Source organism: Apis florea, unplaced genomic scaffold (assembly GCF_048593485.1).
Source record: "Apis florea isolate Af1SG1 unplaced genomic scaffold, ASM4859348v1 contig_32_pilon, whole genome shotgun sequence".
In the NCBI taxonomy this organism is placed as follows: domain Eukaryota; kingdom Metazoa; phylum Arthropoda; class Insecta; order Hymenoptera; family Apidae; genus Apis; species Apis florea.
Window position 1 is genome coordinate 797,753 of NW_028256733.1, and position 16,127 is coordinate 813,879.

At 36.3% G+C, this 16,127-nt stretch overlaps 2 protein-coding genes across 4 annotated transcripts; both read right to left on the reverse strand.

Annotated features, from left to right (window-relative positions):
- Positions 1-363: 363 nt before the first annotated feature.
- On the reverse strand, positions 364-3,064 carry LOC105734845 (uncharacterized). Its single transcript, XM_012483650.3, has 2 exons — positions 3,017-3,064; positions 364-2,786 (listed from the first exon to the last, which is right to left on the reverse strand). Exons 1-2 carry the CDS (start codon positions 3,062-3,064, stop codon positions 513-515), a joined length of 2,322 nt encoding a protein of 773 aa, XP_012339104.2. The 3' UTR covers positions 364-512.
- Positions 3,065-4,767: 1,703 nt separating this feature from the next.
- Ir8a (Ionotropic receptor 8a) lies at positions 4,768-16,076 on the reverse strand. Of its 3 annotated transcripts, XM_012492531.3 has the most exons (17): positions 15,907-16,076; positions 10,960-11,381; positions 9,657-9,809; positions 9,028-9,231; positions 8,783-8,949; positions 8,473-8,664; positions 8,216-8,383; positions 7,956-8,153; positions 7,654-7,875; positions 7,188-7,287; positions 6,915-7,092; positions 6,460-6,643; positions 6,126-6,247; positions 5,775-5,922; positions 5,521-5,690; positions 5,328-5,449; positions 4,768-5,212 (listed from the first exon to the last, which is right to left on the reverse strand). In XM_012492531.3, exons 2-17 carry the CDS (start codon positions 11,039-11,041, stop codon positions 4,938-4,940), a joined length of 2,685 nt encoding a protein of 894 aa, XP_012347985.1. In that variant the 5' UTR covers positions 11,042-11,381; positions 15,907-16,076; the 3' UTR covers positions 4,768-4,937. The 3 variants fall into 3 exon arrangements, with proteins under 3 accessions (XP_012347985.1, XP_086767592.1, XP_086767593.1); XM_086911466.1 differs by lacking the exon at positions 15,907-16,076 and having other exon boundaries at positions 6,915-7,044; positions 10,960-11,376; XM_086911467.1 differs by lacking the exons at positions 10,960-11,381; positions 15,907-16,076 and having other exon boundaries at positions 9,028-9,211; positions 9,657-9,773.
- Between the last annotated feature and the right edge of the window lie 51 nt (positions 16,077-16,127).

Here is a 16,127-nt window from a genome sequence, read left to right on the forward strand (position 1 = left end):
ACAGACTCTCGTATCTTCACTTTCTTCTCGCAAAACATGGACAAGAAATTCGCCATTCTTTTTTTTTTTTGTTGCACATATAGAAAATATGGAAAAAGATATCTCATAAAAACTTGTTATACCAAGTTTCTAATTTCGCGTTCGATCGAGCATAACTATAACGCAATTCCACATAGAATGGATAGAAATCAATTTCATCATATCTTAAATATAACGAATTTTTAATTACAAAATTTAGTACAACAATTCGATATTATTATTATTATTATATCTCTTATAAATTAAATTTAAATTTATAATTTAAAATAATATATATATATAATTATTTTTCTGTATCAATTACAATTATCTAATAATTATCTTTAGCTTTCAACTTTGAATTCCAAATAAAAACTCTAATTCTAATTATTAGAATTAGTTAGATTCTATTTTATCTACAAACGATCAACCATCGTCAAATCTACTACTAAAAGAGATATAAAAAAAAAAAAAAAAATGATAAAATATTATTTTCAAATTTTTCTGCCTGACATAATCTTATCAAACTCCTCTTCGTGCTCAGAAGTACTCAGCATGTACGCTGGAAGTGTGAATCCAAGAATCTTATCGAACACAGGTTTAGTTTCTTCCACGTATTCATACGGTTCAGTCTCCTTGGATGCCTCAATTTTTCCAGAATTCTTCTTAGGCAGTACTCGTTGCACGTAGACCTTCTCACTGGCAGCAGCTTCTGGTTCAATAGGTACATCGTCCAGATTTTCAATAACCGATCTAGGAATCTTTTTAGTCGGCTCCTCTTTCGCTTCTCGATAATTAATTTTATCCTCAGCTGGTTCTTCCGAAGTCACGAAAGCACATTCCTCCTTTTTGAATCCTTTGTCGTCGACACATTGATAACATGTCATTTTATCTCTCATTAATTTCTTACAATTGGAACGATCTTCCTTTTGAAATTCTTGTAGAACCTTCTGGATCTCCTCTTTCTTCTTAAATGCATCGTAGAAACCTACGTCGCTTTTTTTCGGAGCGGATTTCGATGATTTTTTTTCTATTACTTCAGACTTGGATTCGTCGGAAGTTGGAAATTCTGTTTTGGCGGCTTGATCGGTAATGTAGGGACTTTTATCGGAAGAGTAATCATAACCTTCGTTCTCGTAGGGCAACTTTTCGGTCTCTTTCGTCTCAGATTCATCGTAAGATTTGTCGTTTGATTCTGTTGGGCTGCCAATTGATCTAGATTTCGAATAAGCGTAACTTTTGTCGCTTGGTTGATATTTATACGAACATTGCTCGGAATTGCTCCCTGTTTTAGGATCTTTGCAGATCTTGCAAGTCATGGAATCTTTCTGAACTTCTTTGCAGTGACTCGGTTCGATACTTTTGGCAACTTTCTCAGATTCTGACTTAGATTTCTCATAGCCAGATAAATAATCGTCGTCGTCGTCAGAGATTAACTTAGAGTTTTGCGAAGCAGCTTGACGATAACTGGACCTAGGTTCCTCATCCTTGAAGTAAGAACTTAATGGAGAGGAGTGACTCTTGTCGTAGTAGCTTTCAGGAATGGAATAGTCTCTCCTGTATTCCTCGAGTTCGCTTTTAGATCTCCTCTCTTCGTCCTGACTGGACTCGTCACCAGAAGACTCGTCATCCTTGGAAGAACTTGTAGGGTATCCAAAACTCTTAGTTCTACTAAATTTATAAACTTTATCATTTGGTTCGTAGGCATACGAGCACCTCTCGTAATTTCCACCCGTTTTGGGATCTTTACAGACCGTGCAAGTCTTCGAATCTTTTTGGACCTTCTTGCAATTGCCGGTCGAGTCTTTGTATTCTTCTCGAGATTCCCTCTCTGGCTCCTCTTTGCCCTCAGAACTCGAGTATTCTTCCTTAACTGGCCTAGTTCCAAAATATTTTCTATCAGATTTTTTCCCATCCTCTTTCTCGGATCCATTGGGATTTTTAAGAGAGCTAGATTTCGTGTAGGTATATTTCTTCTCTGTCGGTTGTCTAATGTAGGTGCATTGCTCGTATTTGCCATTACTCTTCGTATCTTTGCACACCATGCACATCATGGAATCCTTGACTACCTTTTCACATTTTTCGTTTTTCTTCTTATACTCTGCTGGAACATCGTCCGTGGCCTCTGAAAATATCTTGTCGTTGAACCTGTACGGATTTCCATCCCTTCTGTAATCTTTGAAACCGGAGAACGCCTCGTCAGAGTTTGACCTCTTGTTTCTGAACCGTGAAGGTGGTGAGCTTTGTTCAATATTGCTAGAATCGGTGGAAGGATGCGAACCGTAAGAGCATTGCTCATAAGTGGCCCCATTTTTAGGATTTTTGCATTTGTAGCAGATCATGCTTTCTTTGCTGTTCCCATCCTTATTCGCACGCCCTGTTTTGATCTCTTGGCAATATGGAACGCCAGATTTCATCACCATGTCCTTGTACTTTTGGGAATCTTTGTCCGTGATTGTGTAGAATGGAGATACTACTTTTTTGAAATTTTTGTTTTCAGTGGGAACCTTCTTGCTGGCCGAAATCGAGTACCGGTCTTTTGCTGGTCCGAGGGAAGCATCCGACGAGTCGAATGCTGCTCGATGGTTTCTTCGCGATTCTAAGAAGCTGGCGTAAGATGGAGAGTGTTCTGAAGGGACAACGTAATAAGGAACTTCGCGGCTTGTACGAAGCCATGAACGATCATTGGCTGTCAAGGATTTGAAGCGATCCTCGTAGATCTTGGCGTTTGCCGGTGTCCAACAGATGGCCAAACTTAAGCCAAATATCTATGTCAGAGAAATTTATCTTTAACTAGGAGCTTTAAAACAAGTACTCCAATAATGGTAATGGTAAAAACAATTTTGATCTAAAAAATATTGATTAGAAAAATAAATTTATTAAACTCTGAAGTTTTGCAAAATGAATTCAATTATTATGTATGAATAATTGGAAAACAATTTCTGAAATATCAAAAATTTTTAGGTAAAAAAAGAAAGCGAATGGAAGGCAATGTTACCAAAAAGAATCCATCGAAGGGAAGAGAACGGTGGTTGTAGGAGATCATGATGCGCGATCAGTGAACACTTATTCCGTTTCCGGTTCGTCGAGCCACATCACTTTCCCATGAAATGATCTCGCCTCGACGGGCAAAGCCTTTATATCGACTTGGCGATTCAAAAAGATCGCTGCCCCACCAATTTCAATTTCGCGACACGCAAGCAAGTGTCCCAGGAGTAAGTGAACAGTAATCAATCAGAAATATTCGAATCATCGACCGTAAAAGAATGATGGATATTGTTTGCTCGTCCGTGGCCATTGCTCCATCATTTCTCTCTCGTTTTAGGAGGGAAAAACTTGGATACAGCACGCAGATTGATGATAAATAAATAGGAAGAAATATTATTTTAATATTATTTTATTTTTAACGAAAGGCGAAAAAGGTTAAAAAGATTTCTTTTTAATTTTGTCGATCAGTTTTGTTGATTATTTTTCTGCTGGATTTCAGCTCATTTCAAACTTGTTCTTCCCCTGGATTAAAATTGAGATTTGAGAATTTGAAAGGACACAGCTGACCGATCGCTAACTGTCCACTTTCATTTATGCAATTCCGTTACCGCGATCGATGAAAAAGTTGCGCGACGAACAATGATCTACGAACACCGTATATTTATCCGATCCAAGTGATTTCATTGAAGAGAAACTTGTTTTATATTTTTTTCCAGGAAGAGAGAAAGAGAGAGAGAGAGAGAAATCTATTTTCTATTCTTTTAGATCTGAAAGAAAAAATTTCATGTAAAATGTATTTTCCAATTTTTATTAGAACAGAGATAGATCATCTTGAATGAAAATGAAATGAATAATATATAAGCAAATATCTCGTGCAAGGATACAAATTATTCAAAATTATTTTACTCTTCAAATGTTATAAACGTTTATGAATATTCTTGATCTGAAAGAAAAAAATTTCATATAAAATGTATTTTCCAATTTTTATTAGAACAGAGATAGATCATCTTGAATGAAAATGAAATGAATAATATATAAACAAATATCTCGTGCAAGGATACAAATTATTCAAAATTATTTTACTCTTCAAATGTTATAAACGTTTATGAATATTCTTGATCTGAAAGAAAAAAATTTAAAATATAAAATGTATTTTTCAATTTTTATTAGAACAGAGATAGATCATCTTGAATGAAAATGAAATGAATAATATATATATAATATATATATATATAAGCAAATATCTCGTGCAAGGATACAAATTATTCAAAATTATTTTACTCTTCAAATGTTATAAACGTTTATGAATATTCTTGATCTGAAAGAAAAAAATTTCATATAAAATGTATTTTCCAATTTTTATTAGAACAGAGATAGATCATCTTGAATGAAAATGAAATGAATAATATATAAGCAAATATCTCGTGCAAGGATACAAATTATTCAAAATTATTTTACTCTTCAAATGTTATAAACGTTTATGAATATTCTTGATCTGAAAGAAAAAAATTTCATATAAAACGTATTTTCCAATTTTTATTAGAACAGAGATAGATCATCTTGAATGAAAATGAAATGAATAATATATAAACAAATATCTCGTGCAAGGATAGAAATTATTCAAAATTATCGAGAATTTTTCTCTTCAAATATTATAAATGTTTATAAATATTCTTGATGCTCGGTCGATTCGACGTTTCTGAAATTTCGCAAGAAGAATCGCAACATTACGAAATAGTGAAAAACAGTAATAGACTTGTAAACAGGTGGAACAACTATAGAAATTTTATTTTCGTTACGCTGCGTTGATTTTTATTTGAAGCTATTCATTACTTAAATTAAAATTCCTCTTCTCGTGTATAGAACGATTCGTTGTACGAGATAACATTTCTTTATTCCTCCGTTTTTAAATTTTCTCTCTTTGAAGACTCTCATTCTTTGAAAGGGAGGTTGCGAGGGTAAACGGAAATGTGAGACACGCGAGGAGGATTGTTGGTCTTTTCGAAGAAAGGATTGATAGGAGCTGGTTTCATTTGCAAACTCATTTTCGTTAAATTTTGTATTATCTTGTTGTTCAAGTTCTTCACTTTTCTTTTTTCCTTCGTCGATTTTTCCTCCGTATTCCGTTTTCGGTAATAGAATACTTCTCCTGCTAAGGTGATCATCGCCAGGGCGAGTCCGAACAGGGTCGCGATAAATACTCCACCTGAAAATTTGTCTCTTTCCATTTTTATTCGGTTTAAATTTTTCGACATTTCTAAAATGAATTTCATAAATTTTCAATTTCGAAGCTCTGTCTGGAGAGATCAGTGACAGCTCACCCAAACTTTCCAAAGTGATTCCTTCGTTGTCGTCAGAATTCAGGCATTGTGCCTTCAGCGATTGGTTCCAGTATTTGGAAGCCAACATTTCAAAGTATCTATCCTTCTGCAAGTCCAAAATCCTGGAAAAACGAATCAATGTAAATGAAATATCAATCATCCCTTTGAATAATGTCCTCGTGTAAAAACAAACTTTCTGCTTATCTCTTCCTGCAAATGGCTTCCTTGCTGGACAGCAATTGCATAAGGTTGTTCCGCAAACACTTCCCCAACCTCTGTCAAATTGCAATTCTTCGTTACCTCATACCGTATCTCCGACGAATCGTGGATGAAAGCGAATTCTGCATTTTCGCTTTCTATCACCTGAAACGGTGCAAAAAGCAGGTTTAGTTTCAGACAGTTCGATTTCCCATACTCGATTCGATGCTTGATCGTCATTTTCATCACCTTTCGAAAACCCTCCGCTGAATTTGCAACTGGACCGACTTGCGTGATCGCTTGCAATATGTGACCGTATTGCTCCTTGATAGGATAATCCCAGACTCGATACTCTACCTCGTCACTTGTACTGTTCAACGTGATTTCTTTCCATACGCTAATTGGAATATGAAAGAAGAATTATTGAAAATTTGATATTTTCTCTCTCTCTCTCTCTCTTCTCTGTTTTGTAAGGAAAGGAAATTTTTTTGTTTCTAAATCGTTGTATATGCAATGTTTATTTTAAAGTTTATCAATAACTTTATTCTTTTTTTTTAACGATAGATAATGATCTATTACTTTATTTTTCAGAGAACTTACGTGTACAATTTATCCTCTGCGTTCTTCATATTCATAAAATACTGATGCTGATTAGAGTTAGCCACGACAGTGTAATTGATTCGAGATTGTCTGGCTAATTGTTCCAAAGATTGTACAGGAGACTAAAACAGTACACGATATTGCGATTAGTCCTCATTTTGAAGATCAAAAGGTATGTACATTTTCAATTAAAAGTCTCGAGTTACTAGAAATAAAAATTGGATGAATTTTTTTTTTATAAAATTGTATATGCATAAAATTAATGATTATGTCAATATAAGTAGCGTAATTATTTTGTTAAGAGTGTATTTTAATGAGAATAATTTCTGAAAACCTGCATTCTTTCCACAGTAAGGAAAGCAGCTAAATTAGCAGTGAACGTAGCCAACATTAAAACAACGAATAACCAATAAGCAGCAACTAGTATCCTGCTTGATAATGCTTTGGGTGCTTCGCCACCACCTTGGGGCGTGAAAGACGTCAAGGCGAACCAGAAACTCTCTTTCAACGTGAATTCTCTATATACACAGAATATAATTACGTTTGACAATCATTATTGATTAAGTAATTGCTTTGTCTTTATGACAATCGTTAACGATAAAATATAGTGGTTATTAAGGGTAATATTTATAGTCTAATCTTGATCTAATTCCAACAAATTACCAAAGATATTGACACGAACATTACTATAATAATAATAATAATAATAATCTAAATTTCCACTAATGAAACTTTGATAATTTTTTATTAGTAAGAACTTTTAAATTTTAGACATTTTAAAATTCTTACCGACAAGGATACGGATACAGTTGTTTATTATTCCTGGCGCTGTAAGGAGAATATTTGTCAAGTATCCAAATCATGATGCCGGTTAATGTTAAAGCTCCTACGATGCTTAACCACACTTCGACTTTGAGCACTGTCATAAATTTGAAAAGGGATGGTTTGCGGACAGGTTTTCTCATTACTTGTAACAAGAAATTAAAAAAAAAAAAAAAAAAAAAATCGTATAATGTAAAAATTTGTTGTAACATTCAAATTGAAAATAGTTGTATTATTTACCAATTAATAAGCCGGATTGTTCGAAATAAGGGGCGACGAAATCGATCACTTCCTCACGTTCTGAAGTCATTGTCAATGCGGCAACTACGATATCTGTCTCCTGAAAAAAAAAAAAAAATAATTAAAAAAAAGAAGTGAAACATAATAGAAGAATAAAAGAAAGAACAAAAATAAATTCATAAAAGAAGAATATTAATTTGATGGAAAAATTGAAGAGGATAATGTTTTATACAAAGAGATATGCACGGTTGCAGACTCGTAGGCGCCATCAAGTTCAATATATAGGGTATTATATTAAGAAAATTTCGATATTTCTTTAGTAAGATGGAAAAAGATAAAGGTAAAATGTGATAAATAAAAAAGAAGAATATTAATTTGATAGAAAACTTATGAGAATAATGTTTAATACAGGAAGATGTTTAATGCAGATTCACAGATGAAATGAAATTCAGTATACAGATCTTACTCCTTTAGCTAGATCACCAATCAAGCCGTTCCATTGCCCATTAGGTAATTTCTTGCCAAATTGTCGATCTTCAGGTATGATAAGATCATAATCAAATTGCATCTCTTCCGATAATTTCTTTACAAAGTCTATGCAATATCCATCCCACATGTCATTTCCATTCTCATCTTTCATAACTTTTCCACTCGCTGGATCTATTTTAGGTATTGTCCAAGGTACTGACTAATACAATTTTAATACTTGCATTAATTAACAAATCACAAATTCACGATGAAATTAAATGAAATTTGTTTATTAATTACAAGAGTGGTTCCAATTCGAAAGAATCTTTTAGCAGGTAATATCTTTTTATTCTCTGCCTCTTTTATCTTTCCATTTCTCGTCCAAGTGGCTAATGGTTCCAATAATCCATTCTCAAGAATTTCCAATTCTATTTCAGACTTATATGTGATCATTCCTTTCTCTGACCAATACTCAAATGTATCATTGCCTCCTAGTTTCTGTGGTAAAATATTTTTCTTCAATGATTTTTATCGCACAATTTAAACTGTGTGTGACTTACAGCAAGTATATTCTTGTTAAACGCCTCAATCGTGACATTTGAAGTTTGATTAGTGAAGTTCGATAAGCATTTACCACTTTTTGGCTCCACGCTAATACCTGATGCCTGAAGTTCGCTCATCAGGCTCACGATGAGGCCTATTAATCGTTTAAAATAATTCGAAAATATCTACAGAACCATCGCAAGATTAAACAAAATTATTTTAATTATCATATTATCAAAGAGAAATATATGGAAAATAGAAAACTCTCAAGTACTTTAACATCTGAAGGACAATTGCAAAGCGATTCACCGATTAGTTTACAACAAACGTCCATCTTCATCCATAGAACCGTGATGGAAACGTTCAACTGCAACTCCCCGTTGATATATTTAAAGTCCTTATAGCTATTATCGGTGAAAATCAATTTCCATATTCCATTTCTTTTGACCAATCCTCCTTGCACGGCCTATAAAATAGTTTTTTTTCAAGTTAACAAAAATAATAATTGCAAACAAATTTTTCACACATTTTCACTTTTCTCCCAAGCATAAATGCGACATAAATGTTTAAAACTTATTCTCTACCGTTTTGAAGAAATCCTCCATCTTGGCTGTACTCGCATAAATAGCGTAATAAGATGGTGATGGCCTCATACTCTTGATCTTCGACACCGTTTTCTCGGTGAATTCGTCGATCACGATTAACCTTAAGATCGAATTTCCGATCAAATAGTAGAGGCTCTGATTCAACTCTGTTAAAAGAAGTCAATAAATCGATTTTTCAAACAATATTTGGAAAAAGTTTGGATCGAAGGTCGTTACCAAGGTACCTCTTTCATCTTCGAAGATCAGAGCAACATCAGTGGCGTTTTTCAACATCAAAAGATCATCGATCGCTTGGATGTACGGGTTTATATTGCTCTCACCCCGTTTGTATATTATTCCATTCTCGTCGGCCACGATCCGAAGATTATCCCAACCGGTCCAGGTCATATCGAGTATGATACTGATTCCCTTAAATAAGGCAGCACATACTGCAAGTTGATTTTAACAAAAACAAGAATAAGAACGGATAATGGCAAAATATTTTGTTTATATTGTGCAATTAATATAAATTAGAAACAATTAGAAATTAACTGTTATATTATATTGAAGAATTTGTTCAACAGAATTTGTACGTTTTAGGTATTTCTAGATGCTAAATTCAAGAAAAAATTCGTTGGAATCTTCGTATATAAAGATTTGCAAAGAGATCTAAAAAATTAATATTGCGATTAAAAATTGTTCAATATTAATTTTAACATGATTTTAAATGTTTTGAGTGTTAAATTTTAGAATCTCGTTGAAATCATTAAATTTTTCACTTTGGATAAGCAACAAAAATTTGTAGAAATTTGTAGAAATCGTGAAAACTTCGGATAGTGCTGGTGCTTTTAAACAATACTTTTAACTTCTTAACCTTTCTTAAAGCTGGCGTCTACATTTGAACGTTCAACTTCGATTGTAGAAATATGAACAGAGATGATGTCGTTGCCATAATTCTTTTCTGCTTGTGGTAGAGCTTCGTTCAAAATGTTCAGGATCGATTTATCCGGTTCTTCTATCACTATCACTGTGAAAAATAAAAATGTGATGTAAATTATTGTGAAGGAAAAAAGAAAGAAATTATTTACATATAATTTTTCAGTTAAAATGTTTCATAAAAAAAGAATATTAATGCAATATAAATTAATGGAGAAGAAAAAAATTATTGACACGTATAATTCTTCAAGTAAAATAATTCATAAGAAAATATCCTAATCGTACATCAGTATAGATATATTGGTATTAAAAGAATATGCAATTTCATCAAACACGCGATCCATTTATATTTCTGATTAATGATTATTTCTTACATTGTTTCACGTGGTTTCGTCACGAGAGATCACATCTAATCGACCAATAATTATCTACACGTTGTAAATTATTATTCTCGATTTAAAAAAGATAATACGATATATTTTTTTTTAAATAACAAAAAACATACGACACATGAGTTGTGCTATCCGATCTTTCTCTATTTTAATCTCTCCTTCATCGTGTATTAATTACTCTCGTGAATCTTCTTTCTATGTCAAGGATCAGAGATTGACCGAGTCGGCGCACAGGAGATGCGGAAGGTTTCAGTCAGACGTTCGTCACGTGAATAATTCAACAATAGTACAGCAACCTTTATCGATGTATCGATGAACCAATCAAAGTTTCATGCCGTCCAATCAATGCTCAACTCGTGTATGTATTTAATTTCATATCATCTTTACCGTGTACGATTGTACAGAGAGAGAAAAGAGAAATAATTTCTAAAAAGCAATTTCAAATCATCTGTTATCTGTTTAAAAAAATCAAGCATTATTCTGTGACAAATGATGCGAAAGAAAAATAACAAATTCTGCGATAAACAATGCAAACAAGAAGATCAATCATCGTAGCAAGGGATTATAAACCAGTTTTCAATCATTATCTATTTAAAAATTCAAGCAAAAAATCAAAATCAAGAATTTATATGTAATAGAATTAAAGAATTATGTATTCGGTGCCAAATCCCAAAAGCAGAAACTACAAGCGTGTGACAAGGAAACGAAATCACAAGACTGTGCATTTCGTGCAAAATTCCAGAATAATATCTCGTTGAAAAATTTTACAGAAACAATCGCACAATCGTTCGAACCTTTGATATCATTTTAAAATGAAAAAAAAAAAAATCACTCAATTGACATACTTACGCATGTTCATAGGTATTTGACAAATGGAAACACCGAGAAACGCAAGCAGCAATGCATACACTGCGACCAGAGTCGTGGACATGGCTTAGGAGAATGGAGTCGGTACCGGATGGATGGACGAACAACGGTCGCCTTCCGCGGAAACAAGGCAGGTAGACAAGCCTGAGGACACTGTCGACGACGCCTGCGCCCGCCACGCTTATAAATATTACACCCTCGTCCGTCAAACTATGGCCCTTGTTCCCCGCTAAATGCATTTTGATTACGTGAAGGCACGATGTCACATCTTGACACGAGTCCCTTCCATCTTGGCCATCGATTTATCGCTCAACTTGACGTCTGCCAATGATTACCAACCTGAGTCGCTTGCGAATAGATTTTGCGAATAGGTTGTTGGATCGTTGAAGAATGTTTGGTGGATGCTGAAAGAGAACACGATTTGTGTGAAATTGGATTTGAATTTTGATTCGTAAGATTGGATCGAAGAAAAGTTTATTAAGTGCAAAAAAAGTTGTTCGAGAATGCTCGTTATAAATATGAAACTATATCAAGTTTTATTATAAAGGAAAATTTCATTGCACGTATTAAATTTAAGAAATGGATATTTAATTATAATTATAATTATAATATTTTATATTTAATTATATTTTGTTTCTATGCATATATTTACCAAGTTGCACATTTATATCTGTGATTTCTTTTGCATGTGAATCGCAAAAGAATAAATGATCGATACGCACATTATTGATTCGCCTTGGACGTAATGCATTTGTTCGGTAACAGTTAACAGAGGAAGCCTATAATCGTTGGTTGAAAACTAACTAGTCTTCTAATCGATAATTGATTGTATCGCGATGTGACCCATTCCTTCGTAGTTGAATTCGCGAAATTCGATCGTTATTTTCATGACCGTTCGACGATAAAATTCCCTTTAACCGCGTTCATCGAAATCATTCCATCAAATCCAATTCTTCGATTGAATCTCAGATCGAGTGAAGAAAGGAAAAGAAAAAAAAAGAAGAAGAAGAAGAAGAAGAAGAAAGAAAACGAAGCAGATGATAGAATCGTGTTTCTCGATCGACGAGTCTCAGCCACGACGAACGTCACGTTTTCCCATTATCAGTTCTGATCATGGTCTAAGGTTGATTAATTTCCATGGTTGAGGAAACCTGTGAATCGATGGTGCGCGGTCACAAAGGAATAATGACGCAAGGATCGAGATTGCTCCGCAGATGTTCCCGAGGCCAGCTGAGGCGAAATGCTTCAATAGTTCTCGCACTATTTTTAAATATATTTCAGATGTCCTTTATGCAAACGCAATCTCGAGGAACCTGCCCCTATTGTTTCTCACTGTTTCTCTCTTTCTTCAGAAGCTGCGTGACAAGTTTAGACTTGATATCGTTGTGAAAGTACGTTTGAAAAAATTCGAAATAAAATTTACGATCGATTTGACCGTTAGGTTTCCATTTTAAAAAATTGGCAAAAAATTACCTTGGCATTGATGAGTTTAAAATAAGAAAAAGAAAGTGAAGTGAGACTGGCTTTTACTTCACGTTAGAAGTCAATGGTTCAAAGATATTTGAAATTATAATGAGAATATTTTCCGATAAAGAAAGTATTATTTTTCTCTGAAAAGATGTAAAATTTGTTTATTACTATGTGACAAAAAGATAGAAATAATCGAACGAAAGAAAGCGCCACGTTGTGTCCACTGAATGAACTTTCTTGCCACAAGTGTCGCATTTCGTTGTAAGATGTCGTTGTATGTGCACAGGATGCATACGTTAAAAGACAATTCCGATTACCGTTCCGTGTGTTTCATTGGACTTTATGAATCGGCGTATTGCGTTACGTCATGCACTGGCTTGCATAATGCAATACAAGATTTTTATCGTTACGTGAATTAAAATTAATGCAACCAAGAAAGGAATTCTTCTATGGGAAGGGCCGATAAAACAGAAAGCGATATCATCGTTCAATTCGTAAATAAATGCTTCGGTTTATCGTCAAACTGTTGTAGAAAGCTGTTGTTTCACGATCATTGTCCGTTATTTTTAAGTTATCCTTTCTGACTTGAGTTTAATTTGTTGTTGTTAAAAGTGCGGTTAAACTTATCCTTTGCAAAAATGAATAAACAGTAAAGAACTTGAAACGAGATGTTTAATTTGACTCGTCATAACTGTACCTACAAATTATGCCCGCTTTCAACATTCCATGGTGAGTGAGCGGATCTTAAAGAAATGTTTAAAAAATACGTGCAGGATGGCAGTACAGGCATTTCCACCACTGACGTATCCCGCCGAAGAGTTTCGGTATATTTTTCTTGCATAATTTAGTTCACCAGACGGTGCAGTTCTTTTAATCGGCGCCGATTTTCGGCCTAAAATACTGCTCCAGTTTCATGGAATATGGAACATGAAATCCCTTCACGATTTTTTGTGCTTTTGCAAACGTGCTCTGTAACCATTGAAATATTCATACACATAAAGGCAGCGTAACTATTTTGAAATATATGTAATTATTGCCCATGAAAATTATTTTTTATATCAGCATATAAAATTCAAATTATAGTCTATTAAGTCTAAAATTCAAATTATCTAGTCTATAATTGAAGGGAAATTAGGGCAAGACGAGCTAAAACATGTGCGTGAGAAGTAACTTTGTATTAATAGGAGAGAATATTTGCATGGTACTACAATAATGTAAATGCGTTCATACGACTGATACACAATTTAACTACCGTTACGGGACACTGTGGAGAGAAGTGGTGTCAATCGAACGGAGAAGTACGGAAACGAGAAAAAGAGAAGAAACGGCGAAAGAAAACACGCGCGAGAACGCATGCATTAGAAACGAAATGCACGCGTCAAAACGTATTACAATTTCACGCACGAAAAGTTACACGAAAAAGCGTTCGTGGAACGCGAGCCAGTACAACGGATTACACCCTGTACGGAGAATGATAAGTTGCGATGGAATTGTGGACAATTTTGTCGGAACAAGCTAACATGGATGAACGAATTATTTTACAAACTTCTGTTTCCGTGGACGAGTAGGTGTGACGAGAATTTGGAAGAAAGTTAAACCGTGAAGATATCACGCGGTGAGGAAAGAAAGAAGGAAAGAATAGAATTTTATTCAAGAAGCGCTCTAATGCGGGAAGTACAGGCTCGGTGATTTCCGGATGCAATCGGTTGTTTCCGGCACGGCCGCCCTCCCGAACTAAAACCATTCATTCGATGGAGAGCGAGAGGCGAAGGATTGAACGGAGAACGGGATAGGAAGGTGGTAGGTGGAAACGAGAGTTCCCGAGGAAGAAGGATGGAGAAAGTGAGTGAGCGAGTGAATGAGAGACGAGCAGAGCGAAGAGTAAGAGGAAAGGAGAAGGAAAGCGGCGTGGCAGGGTAGAGAGGCAAAGAGAATACATGAGAGAGGTAGGCTCGGCCGATTCGAGAAGGCTGGCAGGCTGCTGGTAGGCAAGAGTAAGAAAGCGAGGGAGCATACTGGCTGGCAGAGGCAGACTGGCCGGCCGTGCGCTGTAGTTAACAGAACTGCTAGCAAATCGGCAGCAGATGTGGCCAGTTAGCTCTGTGCTGTGTTCTCGTTCGGATCTCGGTGTTTCGTATATTTCGATGCATTGACTGAATCCGCAGTCGATAGTAGCGACATTAGCTATCAATTGTCGAACGTGATCCTCGTCGTCGCGACACATATCGAAATTGAAAGAACGATGCGAGAGTGAATAGCGGAGAAAAGCTAACAGAATCGATGACAAGTCGTGGCAAAGTGAAAACAACTTAGTTTTGCGAGCATAATATCGACGTATAGTATAGAGCAAGACGAAATAGGATAGGATAGGATAAACGACAAGGGGAACAATTACAATCTATCGAGAAGAGAATCACAACGTAGAGAGAAGAGGAGAGAACAAATCGAATGGAACAGTCGGTCGCGCGCCAGCACCAAGAACGCAGTGACCGTCGTACCTGTCCGTCGGTGGCCGAAGACTTGTCCGATCGAGACTCGGGAGTGATGTGGCAACATTGCTGGTGGCTCGCGAGTGGAGGAGTCAGTCGTTGCTCGGCTGTTCTATCGTAGTCTGTGTCTGACAGTGCAGTGTCGTTGCCAATAGAACCGCGAGGGCCCGTCAGGGCCCACGAACAACGCGAACGAGCACCGCGATAAACACCGCGGTCAAGATGACATATTTAAGAAAAATAAGAACGAATAACATCACAAGTATCGAAGGGACAATCGTACAAACACGTCGTTCATTGCTACGATAGCGTATGTTCACGTTGTTTATTACCATCATAAAATAGCTCAAGAGAAGAGAGAGTTTTCATGACTTGCGAGAGAGTAACAGTGTTTCGAAGCGTACAATCGCTGTGTGACGCGCGTATTCGTTGTATATACACATCCGTTTCGAGTCGCTACAAGCGGATTTTCTTCGAACCTTTGTAGAAGTTCCTAAAGTGCGTGCGTACGGTTCTACGCGGCTGCTACTCGAATGTCGAGAAACGAATGAGTGCGTGAATCGTGACAACATCGTGTCGAAGTGTACAGAGAATACTCAGAGAGAGAGTGAGAGAGAATCCGTCTCTCTTTCTCTCGCATCCCGTAGAGGCCGTGGTCGGACTTTACGCCGTCGTACGCGCTTCTCCCCTCCCCCTTAATAGACTGCTTCTTTCTCCCTCTCTCTCGCTGAAGGCCAATTTATCTATCCCGTCGGCCGTACGTCTGTCTTAGTCTATACCATTCCTGTCTGTGCGCTGGCAGAGTTTTCACTGGCGCGACACGGCACGGCACGCGCGCACGGTACGACACGTAAACGAAACCGGCTGTCCAGGCGAATCGGGAGTGTCAAAGATCCGAAAAATCACGGGCATGGGAACAGTGTGTGCCATGGACTGAAAAATAGTGCGGGACCCGTTGTCTCGTGCTTACCGCCGTCCAAAGAAGATCTTGCATTTCATCCGGTGCGTGCCTGTGTGTTCCTTTACACCAAAGGAGGAAGAGAGGTTAGGTTAGGCTAGGACTCGCGTCACCCCTGGCCACAGTCCGTCCTTGTCTCTCTTTCACTTGGTTCCCCTACCTCTCTTTCTCTGGCATACAGCGAAGAGGAACGCAGACACCAAGAGTCCAGACCGATTACATACATACACACA